The 27005-nt window shown below is 39.8% G+C and overlaps 1 protein-coding gene across 1 annotated transcript; it reads right to left on the bottom strand.

The window, feature by feature from the left end:
- Positions 1 to 1813: 1813 nt before the first annotated feature.
- HAS2 (hyaluronan synthase 2) lies at positions 1814 to 27005 on the bottom strand. Its single transcript, XM_010990997.3, has 4 exons — positions 26322 to 27005; positions 15816 to 16442; positions 4897 to 4998; positions 1814 to 3466 (listed from the first exon to the last, which is right to left on the bottom strand). The coding sequence occupies exons 2-4, from the start codon at positions 16440 to 16442 to the stop codon at positions 2537 to 2539; spliced, it is 1659 nt and encodes a 552-aa protein (XP_010989299.1). The 5' UTR covers positions 26322 to 27005; the 3' UTR covers positions 1814 to 2536.

Here is a 27005-nt window from a genome sequence, read left to right as displayed (position 1 = left end):
TATATTTTTAATGTAACATTTCTCCAACATCCTCATATTCTCTGATAACATTGTGTTTAATGGGTAATGATAGTCTATTGTTTGTCTGGAAATGCCACAATTCTTTTAATTATTGCCTTCATTATTGGATCTTAAATTATTTTAAGATTCTTATTATTTGCAAATAATGCTATAACAAACTTGCTTATGACTTTTCGAAAAAAATCTGTGACTTTTTCCCACTATGACAAATTATGATAATTTTATAACTTTTGTCTAAATTTGGGCTGCTTTTAAGGGAAAGAGAAGAAAATTAGAGACAAGTGTTATGTTAGTTGGGGTGGTCTCTCTCTCTCTCATTTTCCCAAATTTCCAACCATACTAGCTTTGGAGATTTCCACTTTATGATTAGTAACATTAAATGACTTCTATAATCTTTGGCTGTTTATTTTTCTATATACCCCATTCATAAATCCATAATACCCTTACAATCAAAATAAATGCTTTGTTTTGTTTGAATAGCCCCCTTCCCTTAGAAAAAAAGGCAATAATCTTATCAAAAATATTTTATTTACAAAAAAATTCAATTATACTATACATCCTATACTGGAAATACATTGAATAATTGCTAAAATAAATACAGGCAATTAATTCAATCTTTTATAAGAATGAGAGAATTTGACATTTGAATGTTATCAAAGCTTAACTTAGAACATAAATAGTTAAAAAGGCAAACTCAAGTTTTAGTCTCATTTAATGGCATGGTGTGTTTGTTTCCCACAGGCTCTCCAATCAGTGAGAGTCTGAGTTGCAGAATATTCTGTACCTTTTTGTACTCTGAAGGTAGAATGTGCAGTTTTTTTCTTAGGCAGGATAGATGGAACATATACGTCTGCATAAAAAGGAAACAGAAAGGCAGGAAGCACATGATCAAACACTTCTCTACATCACTGCTTCATCAAAATACATTTTATGCAACTATTCATGTGCTCAATTGTGTTCTAAACACAGGTCAACACGGCACCAGCTACAAGGCAAGATGGGTCATGCCGAGAGTCCAGATGGGTAACTGAGGCTCTGGAGTTGCTAAATTGACCAGGCAAGGATACCTGATCCATCCTTTTCCTTATGTGCCAATTCTTGATACAACTACCACTAAACCTGGATGTCACACCCACAATGTAACACACTTGTGCAGGCCAAGAACAGGAGAGATGAAGCAATTATCTGTATAATTCAGGCAAAAAAAAAAAAACAAAAAAAAACTTCCCTAGAAAGTAAAAGAGGATGCCTGGAGTTTGATTCTGCCCATTTTGAATCCATATGCTTTAACCTTTAATTTATCAAAGTTACCCATATAAACCCCATACTAACATGTAACGTGAACTGACAAGCTCGAAAAAATAAAAGGTAGGTAAAGTCTATGCAACCTATAGACAGGATCCAGTGAATTCAGGCCACAGAACAAAATGAGCTGCATTGTTTTTATCCAAATCATACAGATAATTTTTTCCACTTCCCACTTCACTTAGCCTGGGAAAACTCTGTGAGAATCTCCAAAGGCTGCTTATCTTTGATACTCAGGTTTTGTCTAGTGCTGGATGCCTAGTGTTTGCTTTTGAGAACTAGCATTCCCTTTTTTTTAATCTTATGAAAAAAATTGCACTTTTCTACCCCTTTGGCCTTGATTTTCAATGATATCTTTTTTGTACACATAAGCATGAATTTCTACTCCCGAAGTGTGACAGGTGTATTGGCCTTTTCTAACAGAAATGAAACAAGTTAAAATATTGAAAGTTTAAATACTTTTTCACAGAAATAAACTATTCAATTTTAAAGGGAGAGAGAGAGAAACATTTTATTCTTTCTATCATGAACATCAGTCAACCAAGCTTCACATTTTGGGTAGGACTTTTTTAAGTATGAATTTTTTCAGAACCTATTTTATTAAAAAAGAGAGGAAGAACAGGTGTATTTTGGCAGAAAAGTAAAATATAAAATATGTAAAATTTGTCTTAAAATTGGCATACAAAATTTTAAAACACAGTACAATTATATAAAAATACAGCACAGCCAACAGCTTGTAAAATTTACTTTGGCATTTCATTTGGTAGAGTTAAACAGAAAAACCTTTCTAAAAAAAAAAAATTAACTATCAATACAGTCCATAAGTTAGGTTGTATATGTTGAAAGAACTTTTCCTTGAGTTTCCAAAATCCTTTTCTTCCATGATAACCCACATAAAGCGTGACTAGTGAGGTATATAGGGCAAAACACTGTTAGGCGGATGTACAGTAAGGAAAAAGTGCATAAACAAAGAATTCTTCCCCATTTTCATAGAAATAACACGTTAAATCTGAGTTCTTCTTCTGGATGTATCATTTTACTTTGGCAGAATTACAATTAACCCATACAAATGTCTTTGTTCAAGTCCCAGCAGCAGTGATATGTCTCCTTTGGTGGCATTATCTGATGCCACAATACTGTGCAGTCCCTAGAGGAACTAAGGTTTTGTGTGTGTCTGCATTTGTGACTGCAAACATCAAACAACGTAAGATCATACATCAAGCACCATGTCATACTGTTGTCCCTTCTTCCGCCGGCCACATTTATTGATGAGAACCACATACAGTGTCAAAAGCATGACCCAATAGCATGCATAGAGCAACGTTCCAACAATTAAAACTGTCTGCTTGGATTCTGAGAATGGCTTTTTAGATTCCTTATAAATGGTGAAAATCACACCACCAAGGAGGATTGTAAACCAAACCGATACTGGAATGAGTCCTATGAAATTAACAACAATGGTTTTCCTTCCAGATGTGCCCCACCCAGCTTTGTTTATCGTTGCGATTGCAAACATCTTGGCAGGAAGTAAACTTGACATGTATAACACTGAGTAGAGGGACATGAAGACCATGACGATATTTCCTCTAAGGCAGCTGGCAAAAGATGATTTTATGAGACCTACTAACTGGACAGTTAACAAGAAGAGGAGGATGTTCCAAATTTTACCCCTGTAGAAGAGCTGGATGACTGTGGCAATGAGAAAGAAAGGGAAGAACCCAGTGATAACTGCTTCATAGGTCATCCACAAGTGATGTTTATGAAACCACATCGCATTGTACAGCCACTCTCGGAAGTACGACTTGCTCCAACGGGTCTGCTGGTTTAACCATCTGAGATATTCTATAGGTGTTTCGGTAAGGCACTTGGACCGAGCTGTGTATTTTGTTGCATAGCCCAGACTCAGCACTCGGTTTGTTAGATGCCTGTCGTCTCCAAAACTACATTGGCTGCCCATAAATTCTTGATTGTACCAGTCTTCCACAAATTCATGCAGTAAGGAGTTTCTGTACATCCCCAGAGGTCCACTAATGCATTGGACACATCCAAAATAAGACTGACAGGCCCTTTCTATGTTAAAAGCCATCCAGTATCTCACACTGCTGAGGAAGGAGATCCAGGAATCATACTTGTTTAAAATCTGCAAGAAGGAAAACATAAGTAAATAAAGGTAAACCTCAGCTAAAATTCCAACAAAATCTGCAGCATTACTTAGAGTAATATTTGCTTTTTTATCCTTTAATTTTGGCTTCTTTCATCTTTTTTGACATGATTTTATTTTATATTCTTTGATTCTTGATTAACTTGGTAAGTTGTGTTTATGTGTTGGGACACTTTGATAATAATTTTTTTTCTCCTGTTTCATCACTCTCTGTATCCTTTTAGCTGTGTGTTTTGTCTCTGGTTCTTGCTGTTATGTTCTAATATAGAGAAATTTTTTAGGCTTTAGTTCTCGGCCCTTAAATTATTCCCCTATTTTTTTCTACTGCCCACTATTTGAAGGTTTTTAAATTCTATTCTCTCCGGTTCTGGTTAATTTTCAACTCATCCAACTCTATTATCCTGCTTCCTCCCCACTGTGAGCAATGCCAGGGATAAAACGGTTTCCTCCGGCTCTACCTCACAACTTGAATCCTGAAATAATACCTTACATAAAGGCTATTAAAAATTATCAGCTTTTTCTTGGCAGCGTATCTAAATTCTCTCCTCTGTCTCCATTTTGTTCAGTTTTCATTTGGATTCTGCATGCTTCCTTTTTAGCACCAGGGTATTTCTTTGTCCATGTAAGGCATTTTCTTTGCCTTCACGATCACCATGCTTATACAAAACGGGTTATACAGCAACCCCATACCTAAATTTAAAGTATAAATTCCACGTGCGTCTCATCTTTTGCTAAAATCTAATAGCATGTTTGCAAAGGGCTCATTTTAATTTTCATGTATTTTCACATATTTGTTTTCCCGTTCCACAAATTTCAAATCACCTTCATTAATATTGTTTTCCTAATCGTTTCTCTATTGATAGAAAATGATGGGAAATAAATATTAGAAAACCCACTTATTCAATTATTCCTTTGACTTTCTCATTAATGTACATTTGAGTTTCAGTCTCTTTTCTTCTTTTGTCTTCCAATTTGGATTTCTGACCAACCACGTATTGCTCAGCTTTTAAATACGTACAAGATAGAACCCATCCGTTGCCAGACATCCATTTTTTAACCCTTGTACTAAATAAGTTCCAACATCATTTTACCAGAACGTGAAGTTGTGGCTCAAGAAGAAATGGTGGAAATCAGTACATATTTACATTATATATATACTGTATATAACTTATCAGCCACTATATACATGGGTTATATCCCAGGACTAAGCAAAGAAGTCCTAAATTATTTCAATTTAGACAGGAGAAGATGAAGTAAAAGTGTGTCTGAGGCACGTTGTAATGTGTCTCTAGCACCAGAAGGGACACCTGGCACAAAGTTCGGTGTGTAGTAGTAGATACATGTTCAAGGAATCAATGAGCAAGCGTGCTACTGAAAGTCACTTATGCAAAAAGTGAAGCCATATGCACCTGGACATCTCCGCCGACACCTCCAACCATGGGGTCTTCTTCTAAAACTTTTACCATCTCGACAGATGAGGCAGGGTCAAGCATGGTGTCTGAATCACAAACCTGCAAAGAATTAAGAAATGAGTTAAGGAAAGAAGATGAGTATGCGCCATAGAATCAGAATTGGGCATATTACGCCTTCAGCCATACTGTCCCAAGGCGTCAACAAGCAAGTATCACAGGGATGAAAGTTCATTGTATCATGGCCAACACAAGGAGCTTGCAAACTCAGTTTTTAAGTTAACGACATTGCTGGACAGAACAGCTAAAGTGATGGGCCAGGGAGGCATGGCGTAGAAGGGTAACCAGTTTTTCCTGGTTTGCCACAGATGCTCCCAATTCTGGCAATGAACGTTTCATATCCCAGGTAACATCCTAGGTTTCCAGGACTTGGAAAACATCTTGGGTTGATCACCATAGATGTCTCTCTTTCTTTAAATTGAGAGATAAGAAGCCACAATGTCACCTGTATGCTCATAAAGCTGATGTGGAGAATAGGTTCTCTTTGTAGAGTAATAGCCTTCACAATTATGTTCCCCAGACTTAGACTTACTTCTATGTGACATCTCTGTGGGGCAAGCCTTCTCCTGCAGGTATGGCGTGTGCCCTTCAAAAGGGATGCAGGTCCCCGCTCCTTGGTGGTAGCCCACTCTCAGAAGAAAGAGGAAGACGGAGTGAGGCGACCCTTACTCCTCCCACACACACCCAGTCAGGATAAGTCACTTCTCTTAGGGAAGACTGAGTGAGACAGCTGGGAAAAGTTACCACCTTTCCCACAGGTACATTATACCTGTGGACAGAGCTTCTTCCACATGATCAAAGAAAATCAAAAGTAGGAAGAGTGCTACCACCTCCCTATAATGAACACTAATCAGACAGTATTCTTTTCTGGAGAATACAGCCAGGCCCTAGCAGATATAAACTGATCAAAGTTGACATGTAATAAACCAGTTTCACACCCTGATCCAAACAATAAATGACACGATGGGCAGAGACAGGAGTGTTACCTGCAGTTCCCATTGTTTTTCTATGTAGCCTGTCTACATTTATGAATTGGATCAAGATTTAGTCTATTTATATCAAAAGTAATCATTTTTACAGTTCTCTGAACTACTTTATTAAAATAGTAGGGATTTGATACATCAGTTTTGAATGAAAAAAAAATAAAAATAATTTGTAGGAGCATGAACTCTCAGAGTTGAAGGGGACTTTATATATGTATATCACACGAGTCCCTCACATATATAGATAGGAAATCTCAACATTTAAAAAAAAAACTGTCTTAATTTTACCAATAGCTATTTTTTTCTGAAAAACATATGAATATATATTAATGAAGAATGTTGGTGAAAATCGCGATTTTAATGCATAGTTATAACTTATGAATTAAGGAATATATAGGGTATCCAGTTATAAAAAGTGAACTCATCACCTGGATTTAATTAATTATAATAATTTTAGAGTTAATTTCTGAATTTATTATTTAATTTATTTAGAAGCATCTAATTTCTAAATAACCTCCTGCCCCTTTTGGGGGTGGGGGTGGGGCATTCCGTATTGGTCCAGCATTGTCTCACATATTTTAGAGGAAAAAAAATTAGATAGCAGCTAGGCATTAGTAGTCTGTTAAAAAAAAAAATAGAATTATACTAACACTTGGATTTGTACCCAAGCATCCCAGGTCTCAAAAACCGGAACAAACTCCTCCAGGGGCGATGTTTTGCCTCTCTTCCGCCTTGTCGGCCACTGTTTTGCATATGGCATAAGCTTGGCAGGCCAGTGACTAAGGTAGTAAAAAGTAAAGGCAGACGTTCAACCCACCTTTCAACCTCCCTGCATCCTGAAAGTTTACAGTCACACCCACCTCTATTGACTCAAGCTGCAAAAGGTAAAACCAGAAAGCTAAAATTAGACTGAAAAAAAAAAAAAAACAGGAAGGGGCCATCTAGAATTAATGTTCAAGTAACTCTGCCTGCTTGTGAGCATAAGCAAGCCAAGGGAACTGCCTCTTTGAAACGACTAAACTTGAACCAAACTTGTGCATATTTAAATTGGCCCTGCCCCTCCCAGTTTCCAACAGCACAGTGCCAGAAGTTCTCTGAGAGACATTGTTCACATGGTGAGTTTAACTGTCAGGCGGGAAAGCCCTCAGAAATCTCCTGGGAGGGGTTTGTTATAGTGGGATTAAAGAGTTTTAAAGCAGTTCAGTCCTGGATGTTATTTGGTGACTCAGTGCCAACTAGAAAGCCACCATCTATGACAGTCCGTGAAAGCATGTATGTTCCCGGACATAATAGGATTGATTTATTAGTGAGTAAAGAGTGTAACTTCAGCCCTTCTTAAAAGCAGTCTAGTAGAAACAGGATTTCTAGCTGTCTCCTCACCAATTAATGACAAGTGTGTAATTTCACGAAAGTTGGCTATTTGGCTCAGGGCTAGAAGCTGTGGGAGAAAGACACCAGTTCACACAGAGCTTAACCTCACACTGGGAAAAAACCACAGCACGTGACTTGCACACCGGAAACAACTAGAGAACAAATCAACACGTCTCTCTGTCCACACACTGAATGTATCACTGTAATTTGTTTAAACTGCATGATCGCTAGTCATAGGGCTTCTCACTAGGAGATGTGCAAAGGAAGCAAAGTCACCAAATTTTGACTAAAATGAATGGAAAAATGTCAAGACAAGAAGATATAATTGGGAGGAAGCAGCCACCTTAGTCTTAACCACAGAATCAGCAACTAAGATGTATAAGACCCCTGCTCCTCCTCCTTCACTGTTCTAGCCAAGAGTTAGTGTCCTTTTTTCCCTTCCTATCTGAAACAGGAGTGGGCAAACTAAGGTCTACAGGCCAAGTTCAGCCTGCCACCTGTTCTGATACAGCCTGTGCGCTAAAAAGGTTTTTATCTTTTTAAATAGTTCAAAAACCCCCAAAAAGTTATTTTGAGACACATGAAATGATATGAAATCCACATTTCAATGTCCATCAGTAAAGTTTTATTGGAACCCAGGCATGTATATTCATTTTTTCTTCTTCTTCTTTTTTTTTTTTTTTTTCTTTTTTGAGGAGGGAGGCAATTAAGTTTACTTATTTATTTATTTGTTTAGAGGAGGTACTGGGAATTGAACCCAGGACCTTGTGGATGCTAAGTAAGCCCTCTACCACTTGAGCTATACCTTCCCTGCCTGTTTTCATATTATCTATGGCTGCTTTCACACTAAAACAGCAAAGCTGAAGAGCTGCAACACAGACTGTATGACCTGCATAAGCCTAAATTTACCATCAGAACTTTTACAAGCACAGTTTGCCAACCCTGGACCTAAAATAATTGGTTGCAGGAGGAGGGTTCTCTTTCATAAATTTTTTTTAAAGTTGATAGAAAATATTGTTTAAGCCTCAATTTTAATTCTAGCGGATTTTTTTTTAAAGGTTCCCTATAACTCCATGTGTTACAAATAAAATAACTACATGAAAAGTATAAAACGTTCATAAACTAGATTGTTTTCTTTAGCCAAGATTTGGCTATTACAAAAAAAAATATCCTCAGAATCAAGAAAAATTAAGTCTTAAGGCCTGTATCTCACTACTTCTATGACCGTGAATAGGTTGTTTACCATCACTATGATACTGGGGTGAGACATGGAACATAAGAGAACTCTGTAATTACAAAGCACTGTAGAGAAGTAAACCGTCAATGTTAGGCACTAATCTTCAGATTTTTATACTTTAAATAAACCCGCACTTAAAAGATCATTACAATGTCTACCAGGAATAAATGACTTGGTAGAGAAAATCTCTAAAAGGGCATGGGAGTTGATCGCTTATCAAGAATCTCTTATCATAATGAATAAATTCAAATGTGTCTGGAACTATCGATAATAATTATAAACTCTTATTGTCTATATACATTACTTACTTATTAGACTATAAAGCTACTCCTACTTACCTCACTCAGTTTTAAGTTAGTCTACCTCACCACAGCTTAAATAAAAACCTCCTGTAGAAATATTGTTACATTTTACCAAATGGCTCTCAATTTCTAAGACCCAAGTTTAAAATGCCAAGTATCGACATAGAAGCAATCTAAATGTCCATCAACAGATGACTGGAAAAAAAAATTGTGGTATATTTATACAATGGAATACTACTCAGCCATAAAAAGTGATAGCATGCCATTTGCAGCAACATGGATGTCCCTGGAGAATGTCATTCTAAGTGAAGTAAGCCAGAAAGAGAAAGAAAAATACTATATGATATCACTTATATGTGAAATCTAAAAATAAAAAAAAGACAAATGAACTTATATACAAAATAGAAACAGACTCACAGACAGAATATAGACTTGTGGTTGCCAGTGGGGAGAGGGATGGGAAGGGATAAACTGGGAGTTCGAGATTTGCAGATACTGACAGGTATATATAAAATAGATGAAAAAGTTTATACTTTATAGCACAGGGAAATATATTCAAGATCTTGTAGTAGCTCATAGTGAAAAAGAATATGAAAATGAATATATGTATATTCATGTATGACTGAAGAATTGTGCTGTACACCAGAAATTGGCACATTGTAAACTGACTATAACTGATTAAAAAAATTTAATTAAAAAAAAAATGCCAAGTATCCAAGTCTCCATGTTCAACTTTTTAAAAAAAACACATTTCCTTTCAGACTGACTGGTGGATCCCCCACCTCCGTCTGCCCCAAACCACCGGAAAGGGCACTGAGAGCTACACGGCAAGAGGAAACTTTCATTACGCCGGCTGCCTTCAGCGAGGAAGCAGGTTGAAAATAAATCAAGACCCCTTCTGTGGCTGCTGCCTTTACTCTTTGCCTGCTTGTACAGCTCAACCCTTCTTAACCTTGACCCTTCATCTTAGCCTGGACCCAGTGAGACTATTTCTACAATGTCTGACACTCACTTTTGGTCATGATCCCAATGCCCAGTTTCCCTTCCACAATTTAACCACATAGTAAATGGAGTCTCCCCACCCCTCCTTTCCCCCAGGACATTTCTCAAGCGAGAACGAATTGGCCAGAACAACAACAACAACAAAATCACCAGTAGTTATTTACTAGCAAACACAAGATGGTGCCAGCCCCCTGAACTCCCAAAAGGACAGCGCCAGAGTAAACACAGTACTGAAAGGAAAAGAAAGCACTGTGTAAGCCTCGGAATCAGACAGATCTGAGTCCAGTCCACCATCTGCCAGTTATACACTAGCTTCTTAAACTTAGCCTCCTTACCTCACCTTTCTAAGTCTCCATCTCTCAGGTGAAAAATATGGATGATCATATCTACTTCATAGGTTTATTATAATGGAGAATTAATTAGATAATATATGGATAGCACTTATAAGGGCTAGCTCATAGCAAATGCTCAATAAAAGGAAGGCATAAATACTACAAAGTGATAAATCAAAACCATAGGCACAAATTAAGAACATTAGTCCAATAAGGGAAAGGGTCCTTCTTATCATTACTGCAAATAAACTATGACTCCCTCAGAAAGCAGACACCAGTGCCTTCTCCACTGCCCAACAAATCAGTTAAACAAATTGAATTGAGCTAAAAGCCCTTAGATTGGGTTATCTACCAGGGGAAAAAAACAGGGTAGAGAGCAGCTTACAGTAGATTATGAGTGGCAAAAACAAAATCATAAAATCTAAGAATTATAGGACTAAAAAAACCTTTTGAAATTAATCAGTAAAACCATTCCAGAAAAAAAAAAAAAGCCTTCAAGAACAAAGAAAGAAATTGCCTTTTGGGAGAGGGATGAGGGACCGGGGCGGGGGTGGGGGGTGGGTGCGATGATTCTCTCTCACAGTAATTTGGTGCGTGGTAGAAGATGTCAAACCTAGCCAACAGAAAGCCTCTCAGTCATAGACACCTGAACAACTTGGCCTTTATTTGCTGTTCTTTTAAAAGGAATTAGGAAGACCTCTGCCTTCCTTGGTAGAATGTATTACCCAAACTGTTATAAAGTATTATTTGACTTCAGGCAACCTAACCTGGAATCTTTTCAAGACATTAAGGTGAAAAAGGAATCATTTGGTTATCCTCTTTTCTCTTTCAGAAAGACTTATACATGAGTGAATGTTGTAAAAGGTGCAAAACAAAGGTGACAAGCCAGCTGGAAAAATGAGAAACCAAAGGTTGTCACCTCTAAGGCTTAAGCCAGGAAACGCTCTTATTCCAAATGATTGGAATTTTCATTCTAAAGGAAGGGAATGAGGAAATCGCATAATGGTGGCCTTAAGTCAGGGTTTATATTCAAGAACTCAACTTGGAAAGGTAAGGGGGAATAGGTAGATTAAAAATGAAAAGAAAATTCTGGTGATACAGCCTCTCTCTCGCTCTGTTTTTTGGTTTTTGGTTTTTGTTTGGTTGTTTTGATCCTACTCTTGCAAAGCAGAGATGTATTGCTAGAAAGAAATTAAGACCATACTGAATTAGATTCTTGAGCTGGGAGTGATCCCAGAGATTATCTGTTCTACCAATTGAGGCCCATAGCGAGTAAACACCAGAGTTCAATCAAGAAGTCAGATCTCCCTATTCTTATTTTAATGCGTTCTTAATTTCATTCTCTAAAATGATGGATACAAGGTCACATTAACATTCAACATCAACCTTCAGAAAATTTCAGAATACAGGAGGCATACAATAGGAACCAAATGTTCCCATTCTAGTCAAATGTTCTATACAATCAGTTCTCATTATTCACGGTAGCTATGTTCTACCAAGTTGCCATGAACAATTAATTAGCAAATACCAAAAAATTGCTTCCAGCACAAATACAGGGTTAGGTTCCCCAAAGCCCTTTGGTCACAACATTTTTGTCTAGTGATCAATTCTTAACCTTATTTTATTACTGTCACCTTATTTAATACATGTTGTTGACTCATTAACACTGAACTCACTACTGACTCACGCCTGAACAGCCCTCATCTAACAAATCTATTTTCTCCATAAGGCAATCACAGCCTCCTTGTGTTAGGAACCCTAGACAGCACTTCAATGCTACACTTGGGGACCATTTGAAAATGCTACATTGCTAACAAGAAGCACAAAATTATGAAAAACATATTAAGTAGACTAAAGAAGACACTTGTTGACAGTATAAAAGCTGAAACATTTGACACAACATTGTAAAATGATTATAAATCAATAAAAAATGTTAAAAAAAAAAAAAAAGAAACATGCAGTTAGAAAGCACATTAAAAAAAAAAAAAAGCTGAAACAAAAAGGCAAAACAGAAACTGGTTTGACCCCAGCTATGAACATAACATGCACTTCAGGCAACTCAATTTTTTGGTCAGTCTGCACATGTCTGCAAATAATCACAAAAGCACTGCAACTATTGGTTTGGGGGTAATAAGTAACTTTTAGTCTGCAGATTGACTTACAAATATAGAGTCCGTAAGTAATGAGGGTCAACTCTACTATTATGAATGATTTAGTCTTTTCTCCTACTCAGAGAATCTTGGATAGCTATGGTACTGCCAATTAATAATAAAATTGCCTCCTATATAATCTTCCCTTTTAGAAAATGTTCATACTTATTGCCTATTATCTACCTGGGAACTTCTTAATGCACACACCAGACAATATTGGGTTTTTTTCCTTTGTCACATAGAATGGTGGCCACTTATGTTTTAATACCAATGTTCAATGAAGAGATATAGATAAAGCAGTTATCTTATCTGGATATCAAAGGATACTTTAAAAGTCTTCTGGTATTAAGTAAAAAATAATACAAAAGTAAATGTAATCTCAAAAGTGTTTTTTTTTAAAGGAAAAATAAAAAAAGTATATGCTGGAAAGTATTAAATTTGATAGTCTATGAATGAGTCATGTATTTGCTGTAGATGATTTCAGTTTTGCTCATTTTACTTTTCTACATCTTTGGAAGTTTCTCTGGAAAATACTTTGATTCAAAATTAAAGAAAATCCTCCTCATTCTCCTCCTATTTCTAATTCCCTGTATCTTATTTTCTCACTTTTTGTTATTTTCCTTCTGTTTTTCTGTCTGTCTCTCTTTGGAAGCAGCCAGTAGTATCACAGACGGACTTCCTACCCCACTGACCTTGTCCTAGACCGAAGCATCCCTCCGCTTTCCACGATACAGTAATTACTTGAGTGGCTACATGGCTCAAACAGGAATCACCAGAGAAGACAAGAGATGAGAGGGAGTGATATAAAGAGGTGGTCATTGATAAAGCCTTGTTCTGAAAGTGTCCAGAGGGAGATAATCCAGAAAGCTCAGAAGTGCAGGTGGAAAGATTCACCTGGAGGCAGAGGTGAGGCTGGGTACCCTCAACACTGTAAACAGGAGTCAGATCTTGACAGCCTTCGTTCAGAGTCTGTACGTTGCTGTTCTCTTTCATCGGAGGCAAGGTCATATGTTAGCAGTTAAGCAGGGAGGAGTTTGGGTAAGGCTCTGGGAGAGCGGTGAAGGCATGAAATAATAGACATGAGAGTAATCAGCAAGGCATCCATTCAAGATCAAGTGAAAAGAGTGCTGACCAGTGTCCAGGCCGCAGCTGCAACTGGAAGCCAACCATTTTGGCCATCTCCCTGCACAGTTAAGCAGTGTTCTCCAGCCAGGTTAGCAAGTAGGAGCAGATGGTCAGTTTCTCCCCCCAACCCCCATTTCCCTCCTGTGAATTAGCACTGAACTTCGCCTCCTTCCGTCTCTAACCAACTTGAACGCCACATCCAATCACTGGTAATGCTCAGAGGAGCCAAGATCCTCAATCCTCTCCCCTTCGTCTTTCCGTGGCTTCTGCTGTGCCACTCTTAGACTCTGGGTCAGTCAGAATTGAAAGATAAGAGCACTCTATTAGACTGAACATTATGAAACTTCTGTTTTTACAGGGCATAAATTGTTAAGTATCAGGGATTTGATGAAGCATGGCCCAATAGTATTAAAGGTTTCGGAATACCAAAAGATTTTTTTACCCTTGTTTGAGTGCTCTGAATAGGCTGAGTCTCAAGAGAATTCAGGGCCCAGCCAGTGGCTGTGGCTAGGGTCTGTCTATCTGGAGGCTTCGTTCTGAAGGAAGGAAAGTTCTCAAGCCTGATTAGGGCAGCAGCAAAAAGCCCACTTGAACACATCACAGATTCATATTTTTTACCAGACAGGCACAAGTCAGGTTGTCAAGGATACAAACAAAATACAAAACAAGATGATGGGAGAAGGGGCTTTGGGAGAAGCAGTTAAAAAAAGAAAAAAAAAGAAAAAGAAAAACCACACAATGACATCTTGATTAGAAATGACAAATGTAGCAATTATTTTAATTAGAATTAAGTGCAAAAATGTCAAAACAGGTATTTTCTCATTTTAGGCCCAGAGCTTCGTACTTCAAATCCTCTATAAGTTCCCTAGCCATCCCTTACTATAAAAGTTTCATTTTTATCGGCTCTCATCTGGGCCTGAAGTTGCACTATGTAAAAATGTAAAAATGTACTGTGTTAACTGAAACAACGCCATTTTTGAAAGTTCTAGGAGTTAGGAAAAACTTGGGGGCAAAACTCTAATCAGCTCCCTAGAATAGAGATTAATATACAGGCGGCATCCACTGAAGAAATGCCTCAAAACTCTTCAGAGATTAGCCAAATTAACCCTGAGATGGCCATTGATACACACTATAGTTTTTGAGTAAGGACTAGATGATCATATGAAAAATAATAATACTATTAGCAGTTAATGCTTTAATAATTTTAACAACACCATCATTAAGAACTTTGGCTGAGCCCCTCTGGATACAATGTTTTGAAAGAATTATCACAAACCTCTTGTGAGATTGGTTTTTTCTATCCAGGTAACCAAGGTTTGGGAGGTGGTCTTGCTCAAGGCCAACCACTGATCAGATACTTGTGATTAGCCCCTCTGTGGCTTGACTCTCAAGCCAGTGGCCATTCTCATCCCATTACACAGACAGACCCACCAGGCATCACCTTGGGCTCATAAAGGCCCCTAAGGCATATGATGGGTCCTCTGAAAACAACGATTTCACATTGAAGAGAAGAGGAAGGGTATCCAGTGGGTATTTGAAGCCAGAAACATTTCTCCCTTTTTGGTAGTATCTGCAGAAAATTACGAGAAAACTCACAAGGACCCTAGTAATGCTCTAAAGAAGAAAGCCTCAGTGAGAAATAGAAGGGGAGAAACCTTGGAGGAGCAGTCAGGAAACTAATGAGAGACACAGGCTGTCTAATTTTCATGCAAGCAAACACCATCACAAATGCTTTCAAAGGTCAAATTGCAGGGAGTGAGGTAATGCTGTTTGGGGAGTGAAATAAACATGACAGATTTTGTTCTCGGGAGGTTGTTTTGTTTTGTTTTCCTTTTCCCTCTTTCTTTTTATCTGTCTCAGTTTTGGACTCCTACATTTTATATCAAAATTGTTTCCACCACCCCCATTTTGCCTAGACTCTGTGAGAAATATTTTATACTTTCCCTTGGTGCTGCAGATTTTCTCAAGCTCCCTCTCCCGGAGTAGACACTACTTTCTTACAACGCTGGCAATTTTAAGAGTGTGGAAAATGACGTTGGAAGAGATTTGGCAGGTCCAAGGGGGCAGAGGAGGTAAGAGAGGGGAAAAGAAGGAAGGAAGGGTCTCCTATTCAAAATAGTCTTGATTTCCGACCAATAACACTGCACAAGTTAAGCGCTTTCATAGTCTTAACCATTTTATAAGATTTTTTTTCCCCTCTCTTTCAGAATGTGCTCTCAACAGTCATGCTGTTTTCAAATGAACTGAAAGGAGTACTGTGTGCAGAAGGCACAGGACGGACTATAGCATACGACTGGACGGACTCAAAAGGCGCTTTATGTAAATGGACGTTTGCCCTGGCAGATGTGGAAACCTACCTGCACATAATCCACACTCCGGCCCAGGGCTCTGAAGGCCGTGTACATGACTTCTCTTTTGCCACCCCATTTCTGCATGATGCAGATACTTTTGTTGGACAAGACCAACTGGGTGACATGCTGTGAGCTTTCTTTATGTGACTCCTCCGTCTCACCAGGACCCTTCTCGTGGAAGTTGTTCTTCCAGATGTAAGTGGCTGATTTGTCCCTGCCCATGACTTCACTGAAGATGTCCATCATGTACAGGTCATCTTCCGAGTTCCCGTCTATGACCATGACGACTTTAATTCCAGGGTACGTTAGCCTTTTCACAGATTGCAAACATTTCCGTAAGTAGTCTGGATCTTCTTGATAGGCAGCAATGCAAAGAGCAACAGTTTTGTTCAACTTAATGGGGGTTTCTAGAGATTTTTTCATTTTTCGGTGCTCCAGAAAGGCAAACAGGCTTTGGATGATGAGGTGTGATGCTAAAAAGGCACCATACAGTCCAAAAGAGAAATAATAATTATCTGTTTGGATAAATTGGTAGCCAACAATATAAGCAGCTGTGATTCCAAGGAGGAGAGACACTCCAAAAAGTGTGGTTCCAATGATTCTCAGGATACATAGAAACCTCTCACAATGCATCTGGAAAACAATCACATGATACTCTCAGTTAATCTCTCCTGTCCCATATTTGTCATGTACATGGCACCATCAGGGGAGAGTGTTGAACTATAAGCATTCAAAGAGTGCTAACCCTGAATTCCTCACTTACCTGTATGAGTATCTGTACCTCAGTTAGCCCATATGCAAATTAGAGATAAGGATGCTCTCCTAGCACACCTCAGAGGACTCTTAAGAATCAAAGGAAATGACGGTGCAATGTACCATTGAAAAGCATAATGCGTTAAACAAATACATGGATGCATTACTTTTAGTGTGTTAGGTCATTTGTCCAAGGATGCACTCTATGTGGTTATAGCTAAGTGCAGAATCTAAACTTTTTAGTGAGCCAGTCTCCTCTTGCACTGTCTTGTTCCCTCACCAATACTGACCAGTGAAAAAGCCACAGGTTTCGCTAAATTTTCTTACATGTAATTTTTTTCTCATCGCCAACGCAAATCCCTCAGCTCACAGCATTTCCATGCAGCCAGCCGAGGTTGAGCATAAGGATATGTGGATTCTGTCTTCCTAGATCTTCCATCAGTCATCTGTGCGACCTTGAGACAGTCAATTTTCCTCTCTGGGTCTCAGTTTTGAAAATCCATTCAATGAAGATGTTTAGACTCAATCTTTTCCCAAGTCTCTGTGGCCATAAAAAATTCTTTACCTCTAGATACTCTGCACAGACGTTTATCTAAAGGCCCTGAAATTCTGAACTACATTCCTTTGTTCATGTGGCTAGCTCCCTCATCCCCTAGCAGTCAACCTGGGTTCAGGAACTTTACTGGAAGGCAGTAAGGACACAGTGAATGTGTGCAGAAATAAACAATGAATAACGAAGAAATTTACCTTCAATTTTCAATTTAATTTCAAAAGGTAAGTTGTCCTTTGTCTTAAAAGCCTTAACACGTTAGATCTAGAACACATTTCAGTTTTTAATAATAGCCAATTGTTTTCTTCCCTAGTGTTTGTGAATTTCCTGCAAATACTTTGAACTCGAGTATAGGAGGATCATAATTTTTCTATTTCCCAAAGTTCTCCTATTTTGAGCACAGAACAGGTGCCTGGTAGACCTCTTTAATTTTTTTTTCTTTTTGGTTTCCTGGACCCAGTTCCAGCATGTGTAGGGGAGTGGTTTTCCCACACATGACACAAACAATTTTCTGGATGCCTGCTGGGTGTCCTACAGTTAAGTCAGTTTTGACATCATATACACAACAGCATCAGATTCCATATATTAAGGCTTCAGTCCTACAAGCCTGCTCCACAACCCCCATCCAACTTCAGATGCCAGTTGCAAGCCTAGGTTGTTACCTGTAATTCTGATAAGCTGGTTAAAAATCAGAGGTTCACAAGATCCCATCCCATGTTCAATTAATTTGCTAGAATGGCTCACAGGACCAGGAAACCCATTTATTCACTAGATCACTGGTTTATTATAAAAGGATATAATTCAGGGACAGCCAAATTGAAAAGATGCATAAGGCAAGGTATGGGGGAAAGACATGGAGTTCCATGCTCTCACTGAGTGCATCACTCTCTCCGAAATTCCACCAAGCCATAAGCTTCTGAGCCCTCTTCTTTTGGATTTTTATGGAGACTTCATTATGTAGGCACGGTTGATTACATCACCAGTTACTGGCATTAGAACTCAGTCTCCAGCCTCTCTCCCCTTCCCAGAGGTCTGAGTGTGGGACAGGAAGTTCCCACCCTCTACCCATATGGTTGGCTCCACTGGCACCAGCCCCATCCTTAAATGCTTTTCAAAAGTCACCTCATGAACAGAACAAATGACACTTCTAACGTTATAGGAAATCCCAAGGGTGATAGAAGCAATGTGCCAGAAATGGGACAAAGACCAAATGTATATTTCATATTGTAATTAATCACAATATCATAATATTCCCCCTTGAAGTATTTTTCCTCTTCTTCTAAGAGAGAAGATAATTGGTAAAATAGCAGTTTTCCCACTTTCAAATACACCAACCTCAGGGTTTTTTGGTCATTTTACATATAATTAATACTTAGCCTTTTTCTTTAACTCAAATAGTTTTTGAAAGCTAAGTAAATTTATTTTCAGTGGTAACTTGGGCTAAGCAAGTATCTGCAAAATCTCTTGCTGGATATGCTAGTTACAGTTTCCTATTCCACGGTAAGACTTACAACTGAGTGTTGACATAACACTTATTCATATCTTGATTGTCACTAGTTGTGGGGCAATCCCGTCACTCAGCTCCAGCGACACTGTTCACATTCTAGTCCCTGGAGTCTTCACTGGGGTGGTCCTGAGTGGACGTGCATCACACTCGGGGTAAACGTGTGGCTCCTCACCAGCTGTGTTTCCCCTCCTTCTGAGCACACTGCTTGATGTGGCCATGGCACTGCAGCCCCTGGAAGTCTGAGATGGGCCACTTCCTATAGGGCTTTTAGAGGAGAGAATGGGCCACCTGCGATATCCTTCCCGTCCACAGTCTTGATGTACATATCAGCAGGTCCTTGGGGATCGATCACAAAGCCCAAAGATTCAAGCAGCTTGGTCCTTGAACTGCCATCAGGAATACCTGCCTTGGATTCTTATGTTAACTAGAAATGATTTTTGAGTTTGTGTTTGTTTGTGTGCCCATCATCCATTTTGGGTTCAGTTTCCTTAACTCACTACAATCTACATAATGCAAAGCGGGCTGGAGACCAGGGTTTGAGCTGTGGACAATTATTTTCTCTTGTTAAATGGAGATGATAGTACTTGTCAGTGACCCTTCAAAGGGCTGCAGTAAGGAGCAAAATCAAAGTGTTCGTCACAGTGTTTTAAAAAAAACAAACACAATGCAGTTTAACGTGTCAGCTAACGTGGAAGCAAAAAAAAAAATGAAATTAAAAAAACCAATGTGCGTTCCACGTCTAGCGCTTGTACCGGACATGGGAGTATGTATCACGTGAGCCTGACAATGGTGATCATGACCCAGATGCAAAGTCCAGGCTGCTGGGGAATGGTGAAATGCTGAGTTTTCAGTGAAAGGCAAAAGACGACAGCATCCCTTGTTAATTAAAGCAGATGACAGGATGCTGAAAACTCCCAAAAGTGTACATTAACCAATGCCTAAATGTGCTGGGAGCACCCGACTTGGAACTTGTCCTTTCCAAGACGTGAGTCATTCTCACAAGAGTGAAAAATTTCAAGGGAACTAAAACACACTCTGCCTGGGAGAAGCTTAAAAGTGTTTCAAATCACCATCACCAGCAAAAGAGCTGCCTGCCATTCTTTTCCATTATTCACATTTTCCTTGCTTTTGTCAGCACATGTGGACACAGAGAGTGTTCGCATCGCATCTGCTGGCCACTGCTGAAGTGGGAACACCCTCTTACATCATAGGTGTCTACACAATGTCTTTTTGAAGCCTGGGAGAAGTTGCTAGTGAACTGCAGCAACAGAACCTTTCAGTTTCTGCAAGGTATCATGTCATGTCTAGTGTGACAGACGCAGCATCTCACTGGAGGCCAAAGGGTTAAAAGGCACGTTTAGAGCCAGCATCACTGAGGGTACAGATGGATGTCAGGGACTGACACACAGGATGTGTTTCTTTATAATTTTAGAGATATGGGCACCATATGTGTGAGATTTACTGAGACAATCCCCAATTCAAGCACTCTATTTCATAAGCAAACTCTCCTTGTCAGACATATGGCTTTATTATTAAATTGGAAAATGTGGTTAGTTGCATCCTAGATCATAAGAGTTTGCTGCTATACAGAAATATGATTTAGAAATCTACCTTCCATAAATACTGAAAACAAAACAAAACCGGGTTTTTTTTAGACCAGTATGAGATTTTAGCCTACAAACTGATTTTTAAGTTGCTGTTGGACTTGGTATCATATATTCACTAAGTCCGGTATTCACAGAATTCTAGGCCAAATCAAGGATAGAATAGTTTGGTGCACCATAATGTAAGCTCCCCAAAGTCAACAGATTATATATATATTATATATATATATTTAAATTTATTTTCACTAATGGCTAACAAAGTTAGGGGTGGGGGAAAGGCAACAGTTTCCAATAGCACTTCCTGAAACTGCTGAGTTCCAATCTGAGCTCTGGGGTCAAGTTTAGGGGATGAGGGATAATGAGATCATCTTTCTTCAGTGTGAGCTCTAGTAGTCTTACCGTATTTATTGTCCATTAATCCACACCCTGCTTTGTGTTTTGATGTTAATGACTCACAAGCGTGTGTGTGTGTGTGTGTGTGTGTGTGTGTGTGTGTATGCACACCCACATATATTGGCCCCTGGAACCAGACTGAGTTGGGATAACTTCCTGATAATCTTTAAGGACTTCTTTTATAGGTTAGGTAACCTGGAAAAAGTTGCATAATACTTGCCATCTTCAATTTCTTCATCTATGAAATAGAGCTAATCACATTGACTTCACCTAACAGATTATACAAGTGAAAAAAAAAAAAAAGAAAAAAAAAAACTGATTTCAGTACCTAAAAATAAAGTATCAACAGTTAGGGCTCAGTGATGTGAGCTCTGTGTCAGTTACTACCTGGCCAGGAACCACCTAATAGGTCTGACTCTCCTTTCCTTTAGGCTGTTGATTGTTAGTTAAGGGACAACTGTGACATCATGGCCAGAGTACCAGGGCAGGGAATAAATGGATCCAATCCCAAGCTCTGCCTCATATTAAATGTTCAACTTTAGACAAAACACTTGAGGGTTCTAAGAATAAGCCATGTGTCCTTGGACAATTAGTATCTCTGAACATCATATGATTAGGGGTGGGACTGAGACTTCATTCATTTCAATATTTCTTACCACTCATAGCTGACCATCTAGAAGAAAGAATGTAGATGGAAAGTGGACATGCTCTTATCATAGTCACCTGAACAAGGGTGAGTGCAAAGAGCAAATGCATTTTGGTATCTACTCTCTGAGCTTCGTTTCCACATGCACAAATAAGAATACCTTTCTGCAGGTTCACTAAGTAAAGAATATATATATATGTGTATATATAAACACACACACATATAATATATATAAAGAAAAAAATATATATATAAAATCAGCTTCAATGGGTTATTGATGGCTTCAATGTCTTGACATTTAATATTTATGTACTAAAATCCAGTGAAGATTGGATCGGTGGCTTTTTACTTGTAGACTAAAATACTTAAACACACAAAAGCACAAAAGATAGTAAGGGATATTAAAAGAATGCTCCCTTAGTGAATACGTTGCTCAAGGTCACATCTGATAAGTAGCAGGACTGGTTCTGGAACACAGGTTTTCTTTAGCTCTAAACTGGTGTTGTATGGGAGGGGGGAATAAGTCTCAAATCACTGGGGAAATCTGTCAAAATTACTGATGTAGCTCCTACAACATTCTTGAGTTAATTAGCCTAGGGTTCTACCAGGGCATCGGGTGTTTTAAAATCTCCTTAACTGATTCTAATTGCAGCAAAGTTCGGCAATCATGGGGTTAAAAAGTCTAAGGAAACTTTCCTGATGTCCTTTGCATGGATACACACCCCTCATGTGAATTGCCTGTGTTGCCTCTGCTACTGTTCTGAACTAGAAATCCAAACAGAAGCACCCACATGAAGACTCCCAACAGCCTTCACGTTAGAGCCCATGACCCTCCCCTACTCCCTGTCTGACTGCCTCTCCCTTTGCTGGCTTTGAAGTTGGCCTTTTTCTTCCCAGTCTCACTGCACTTAGTCTAGAAGAGACCCTGGAGCTGAGCTCACAGGGTTAGAAAACAAACCTCTCTAACACCTTTTTGCCTAAGCTGTGTCTGGATCCACAGCTTCAGGTTTCAGATTTCTCTTCCTTTGCACCATCAATATTGATCAATGACTTCCTAAGATGACTATTCTCCTAACTGTCCTATTGGTTCCTGAACGTCACCATTCTAAACTTCATCCCTAAATTCACTGTTACAAAGGGGGAAATCATGGAAAGACTCAGCATGGAATCCTAGTTCCACGTGTCCCTCCATCAGTGCATGGGCACTATCTCTATAGGTCATTCCCTACATAGCCATGTGTACCGCAGCGCCAAGTCTCTACAAGGAGTCTTCCTGATTTCTCAGTCAGATGTGATTTCTGCTGAATTTGAGCCCCAACAAAATCTGACTAGTCCAGCTGCAGCATAGTCCAGTTCAAGGGTGTTATATTCGAGAAATCCACTCTCCTTACTAACACTGTGACTTAGTTGGTTGCTTAACCTTTCTGAGACAAGGTTTCTTTTTTTCACAAAGTTCTCTTTGTTGGGTGGTTGGTGGGGCGCTAGATATGTTATGTCAAGTATCTAACTCTGTGCCTGATACACATTAGACATGGGATAAATAGTAGCTATTATTTTACTTTTTTTACGGCCAGATTATATTTTGCCTTATACTATGGTGATTTGAAATCTTTGAGTGTGCTTTTTGTATGTTGAGTTCCCTTCAGATGTGGACTACCTTTTACTCATTTTTAAATAATCTGGAGTACACATGTATCTATTTAGGAGACATCCATTTATAAATATTTTATTATTTAAATTGGAATATTTAAGAGTGTTACCTCATATTTATTTGGACTCATAGCAGTAACATTCTTCTAGATTGGGGGCAAGGCAGTATATATATCATATTGCACATAGATGGCATTCAAAATATTGAACAAGATATGCAGTGGGATGATTCTCAGTCTATGCAGATTGCTGCTAGAGAGGAAAGAATTAAAACCAAATTGGGGTGATCGAAATGATTTTTCTGCAGGGAGCTGTCCCCCCATTCAGCTGTCATAACAGCTGCCATTGGTTCTGTCCTTGCAATTTCTAGTGAAACACAGCGTGGATATAATAACCCAGAAGGTGACAGTGGGGTTTATGCTCTAATTCTCCAACTACATTAACTCATAGCTCCCACATTATATAAAAGTCAAGAAGCTAATAATGTAACATGCTGCTTGTTCTTAGATTAAAAATATAGCTGTGTAATTTGGCTTTACCAAAGGGGATTTCCACATTGTTCCATGGACAAGGCCTTTCCCAGAGTGCCAATAATAAAACATACATGAATCGGTGAAAGGTATGTGTTTAAAAATTCAAGAAAAAATTGCTTTTAAAAAATCTTAGCTGGTAAGGAAACCATGTGTGAAAGGCATTTATGAAATTCAATATTGTGGAACTAACTATTCTACAGACCTAACAATGATTAGTTTCAGTATGACTTACTTTCTAGTAAGTTTCTTACTCATTTGTTGCACAATTCCTGTTTTCCAGGAGATAGCTGACTAAATATCTTTGTTTTGTGAAGGATGACATTCAAATTTGATGCTAGTCACCGATGTAAGACCTTGAATTTTTATAAGCACCATAGCCTTCTCTGATAAGTAAGGATTCAATTCTAGGTACAAGCAACTCAGGTAATTTGCATTTGTCAGTACTTCTACAATACATTTTTCTACTCACTCAACTCAGGTATTATATAAATAAAAAAAGAAAATAGGAGAAATTATATTCTTATTTTACAGTGTTATAATCCAGAGATACATACCTAGAATTCTGATTTGTCCCAATATGTTTAATGCATACACAACATAATATGCATATTACAAAAGGTACTTTAAAGAGTTAAACTTTTATTGAAAATTTAAAAGAATAGCCGAAATACTAAGAAAACTTTTGATGGAACGTGATAAGTATTAAAAAACAAAAACAAAAAACAGTACCTCAGCTGTCTGAGTACTTTTATGTAGCCTCTAGAAAAATCAGTGAAAACTAATATAATGAATCAACCTGCACATACTGGAATGAAAGGAATAAGTTTAGAATTCAAGAGTTCTTTTCAACCCTATTCTGTAAAATTTTAAATTGTATCTACAAATAGTTTAATGGGCATAACTATGTATTGTACCCAATTCTATATAAATATGCATTTTAATATTAAGCCTTTCATCATTGGCATGTTTGAATGTGTGCTGACCTTTACAATATTTTGTTAAAATGACCTTTTTAAAAAATCATATTCCTGTTTTAAACATCCAGAGGTACATTACTATATGCCTTCAATGTAATGAGAAACCTGCTGGAAAAAACCTTGAAATTTACAAGAGGCAGTGAAGTTGTTCCCCTTATCTGTCGCCTCCCTTTTCCAGCAAAGCTCAACTACCAACTTTCTTGGCTTTACTCTTAGACTGAGCTGAAAAGTCTGTATATACTCAGGCCTCCAATTCGGGGGAAGCCCTTGGTGGCCAATCAGAATGTCCCAGTCTATTGCGTCACACCTCCCCCCTGGGTGTGACGTCAAAGGCAATCCCGGGCCAGCCACGTGGGCTGGAGTGTAGCGTTTCTGGGCAGCTGTTCGGGAGACACCCAGCAATAACGGTCCCCAAGGGTGTGGAACTGAGCAGGGAGGGGCCGACAGAGCTCCTACACCCACATTCTGGGATCAGGGTTGTAGCGGCTGGCTCACCACGGAGGCGCGTGGGGTGGGTGACTCCCAAGTACTCAGCGCGGGCTTTTGAGGGGTGGACGGAGAGTCTCGGGGGAAGCTGGCACCTAAGACTGTGTAATAGGACCCGGGTCTTGTAAACCCTCCTCCCTCAGGCACCGCCTCTTCGCTCCCAGCGCCTCTTCCAGACTTAATTATTCCTTCAGAGCCATTTCCCCTCGGCTGCCTTGGCCTCGGTTTCCTTGGCTAGAGGAAAAGCCTCTCTCGCCTCCCCATCCTCGCACTCAAACAGACCCTCCTTTCAGAACCGCCCTCCTGTTCGCAGGGACCCATTTCGGAGCCCTAGCTCGCTCTGGGCGGGAACCAGCGTGACGAATTCCGCCCAAGGTGTTGATTACGCATCCCAGTCCAGCCTCTGGCTCGCCTCCCACCTTCTCCTCGGCTCCCACAGCCCCCCACCACGCCCCTACTCCGGGCCGAGCGCTCGGGACGGCACCCCCGAACCCCCACCCGACCGTGCCCCGCGCTGCAGCTGCGGAAAGGCGCCAGCGTGCTCGGTGCCACGTCGGAATTGGCTCCCAGGGCATTGCTGCTGCCTGTGCGCAGCGCGCGGTCCCCACGCAAGCCCTGCCCCGGGGCGGCCCAGGAGTAGAGAGAAGGGATGCGCGCCCTCCTCCCACTCGGGCCTTCGGGTGCCGCTGACTGGGTCAGGGACCTCTGGCCGTAGCAAGGCTTCCAGAGCCGGGCTGAGGCGGGACAGACCCAGCCTGACACTTTAATGGGGTGCTGGGAGTGCAAAGGAGGGGAGGCCAGGGAAAAAAGGGGAGTGGCCGAATGAGGCCGGTAGCTGCTAGGAGGTGGCGAAGGACCCTCCTCCTCCCGGGCCGGAGCTGGGACCCCCGGATCGCTTTAACCCTTTGCATTCCAAGTAAGAAACGGGCTTCCCACTTAGAAGGAAAACGCGTTAGACTATCCAGGGTTTCCCTCCCCACATCGAGTGTGTGGGAAAAAAGAAGGGATGGGAATGTAAGGGGGAAGGGGGCGGAATGCATTTTCTTTAAACAGTGAAAATTCTTGTTTCCTAACTCGTGAGCCCCTCTGCAGCACCGGAAGATGCGGAATGGAAAAGTACATCCCGGGACGTGCAGCTTTTCCCAGGCAAAGAAGTTACCTGTGTTCCCAGAAAGGCAGCGGGTTTCTGGCGAGCGCCACAGGGATGGGAAAAGACAGGGGATAGGTTGCTAAACCTGACAGTGATCTGAAATATCCCCTGATTTTCAGTCTGTTGGAAATTTTCAGACCTCAAACCTTTCTGTAGCAAATTGACTTAAATTTGTTTTTAACACTTACGTGGATAATATCTTCCCTCTCCCTGGCCTATTCGAGGACCCTCAGTGTTTACCAAATCGCGCCAGTGTAACGTACCTTGTTCAGCTCTTGGTCATAAAGTTGTCCTCAGCCTGTCTGTGTGGTCCCGGAGGGTCGGTGGCGGGCAATTTCCAAAACTGAGGTAATAGGAGATCAGATGAATTTGAGACGACCGGCCAAAAAAAATAAAAAATTTAAAAACAACATTTAAAAAGGATGGGGGAATCTTAAATGCTTAGGTCTCCCCCACTTAAAAAAAATCACTATTATTTCATATTTCCATGCACTTAAGTCTTCTAACTCAAAAGAAAATTTTGTCTGTGCTTTAAAAAATAAGTTAACTTTATTTTATTCTTTTGCTCCAGTTCCCCTCCCCTAATATCAGAAAGTCTCTTCTCTTTTTTGTATCAAAAAAAAAAAAAAAAAAAAGTCCTGGTGAAAACTCAGCAGAACCCAGGAAGCGTAGAATCGGGAGAAAGTCTTTGGCTGGGGCTGGTTCAAGTCCCTGGTTCAATGGGCTGCTGGAAGCCAGGACTGGGTAATTCTTTCCAGACGTCTTGACTTCTTCCTCGCGGTTGTTGCCTTTCTGCCTCCTCCAACTTAAGGGGGTCTTAACAAGTGAGCTGGTGGGTGTTTTATTAGGGCGGAGGAGGGAGTGGGGGTGAGGGGAGTGGAGAAGGGAGGTGCGGACTGGGGAACCGGAGGGGAGGGAACTGGGAGCGCGGGCGGGCGGGAGGCGGG

Source organism: Camelus dromedarius, chromosome 20 (assembly GCF_036321535.1).
Source record: "Camelus dromedarius isolate mCamDro1 chromosome 20, mCamDro1.pat, whole genome shotgun sequence".
NCBI classification, from domain to species: Eukaryota; Metazoa; Chordata; class Mammalia; order Artiodactyla; family Camelidae; genus Camelus; species Camelus dromedarius.
The sequence above is the reverse complement of the archived record's forward strand: the minus strand, read 5'-3'. Positions and strand labels throughout refer to the sequence as shown.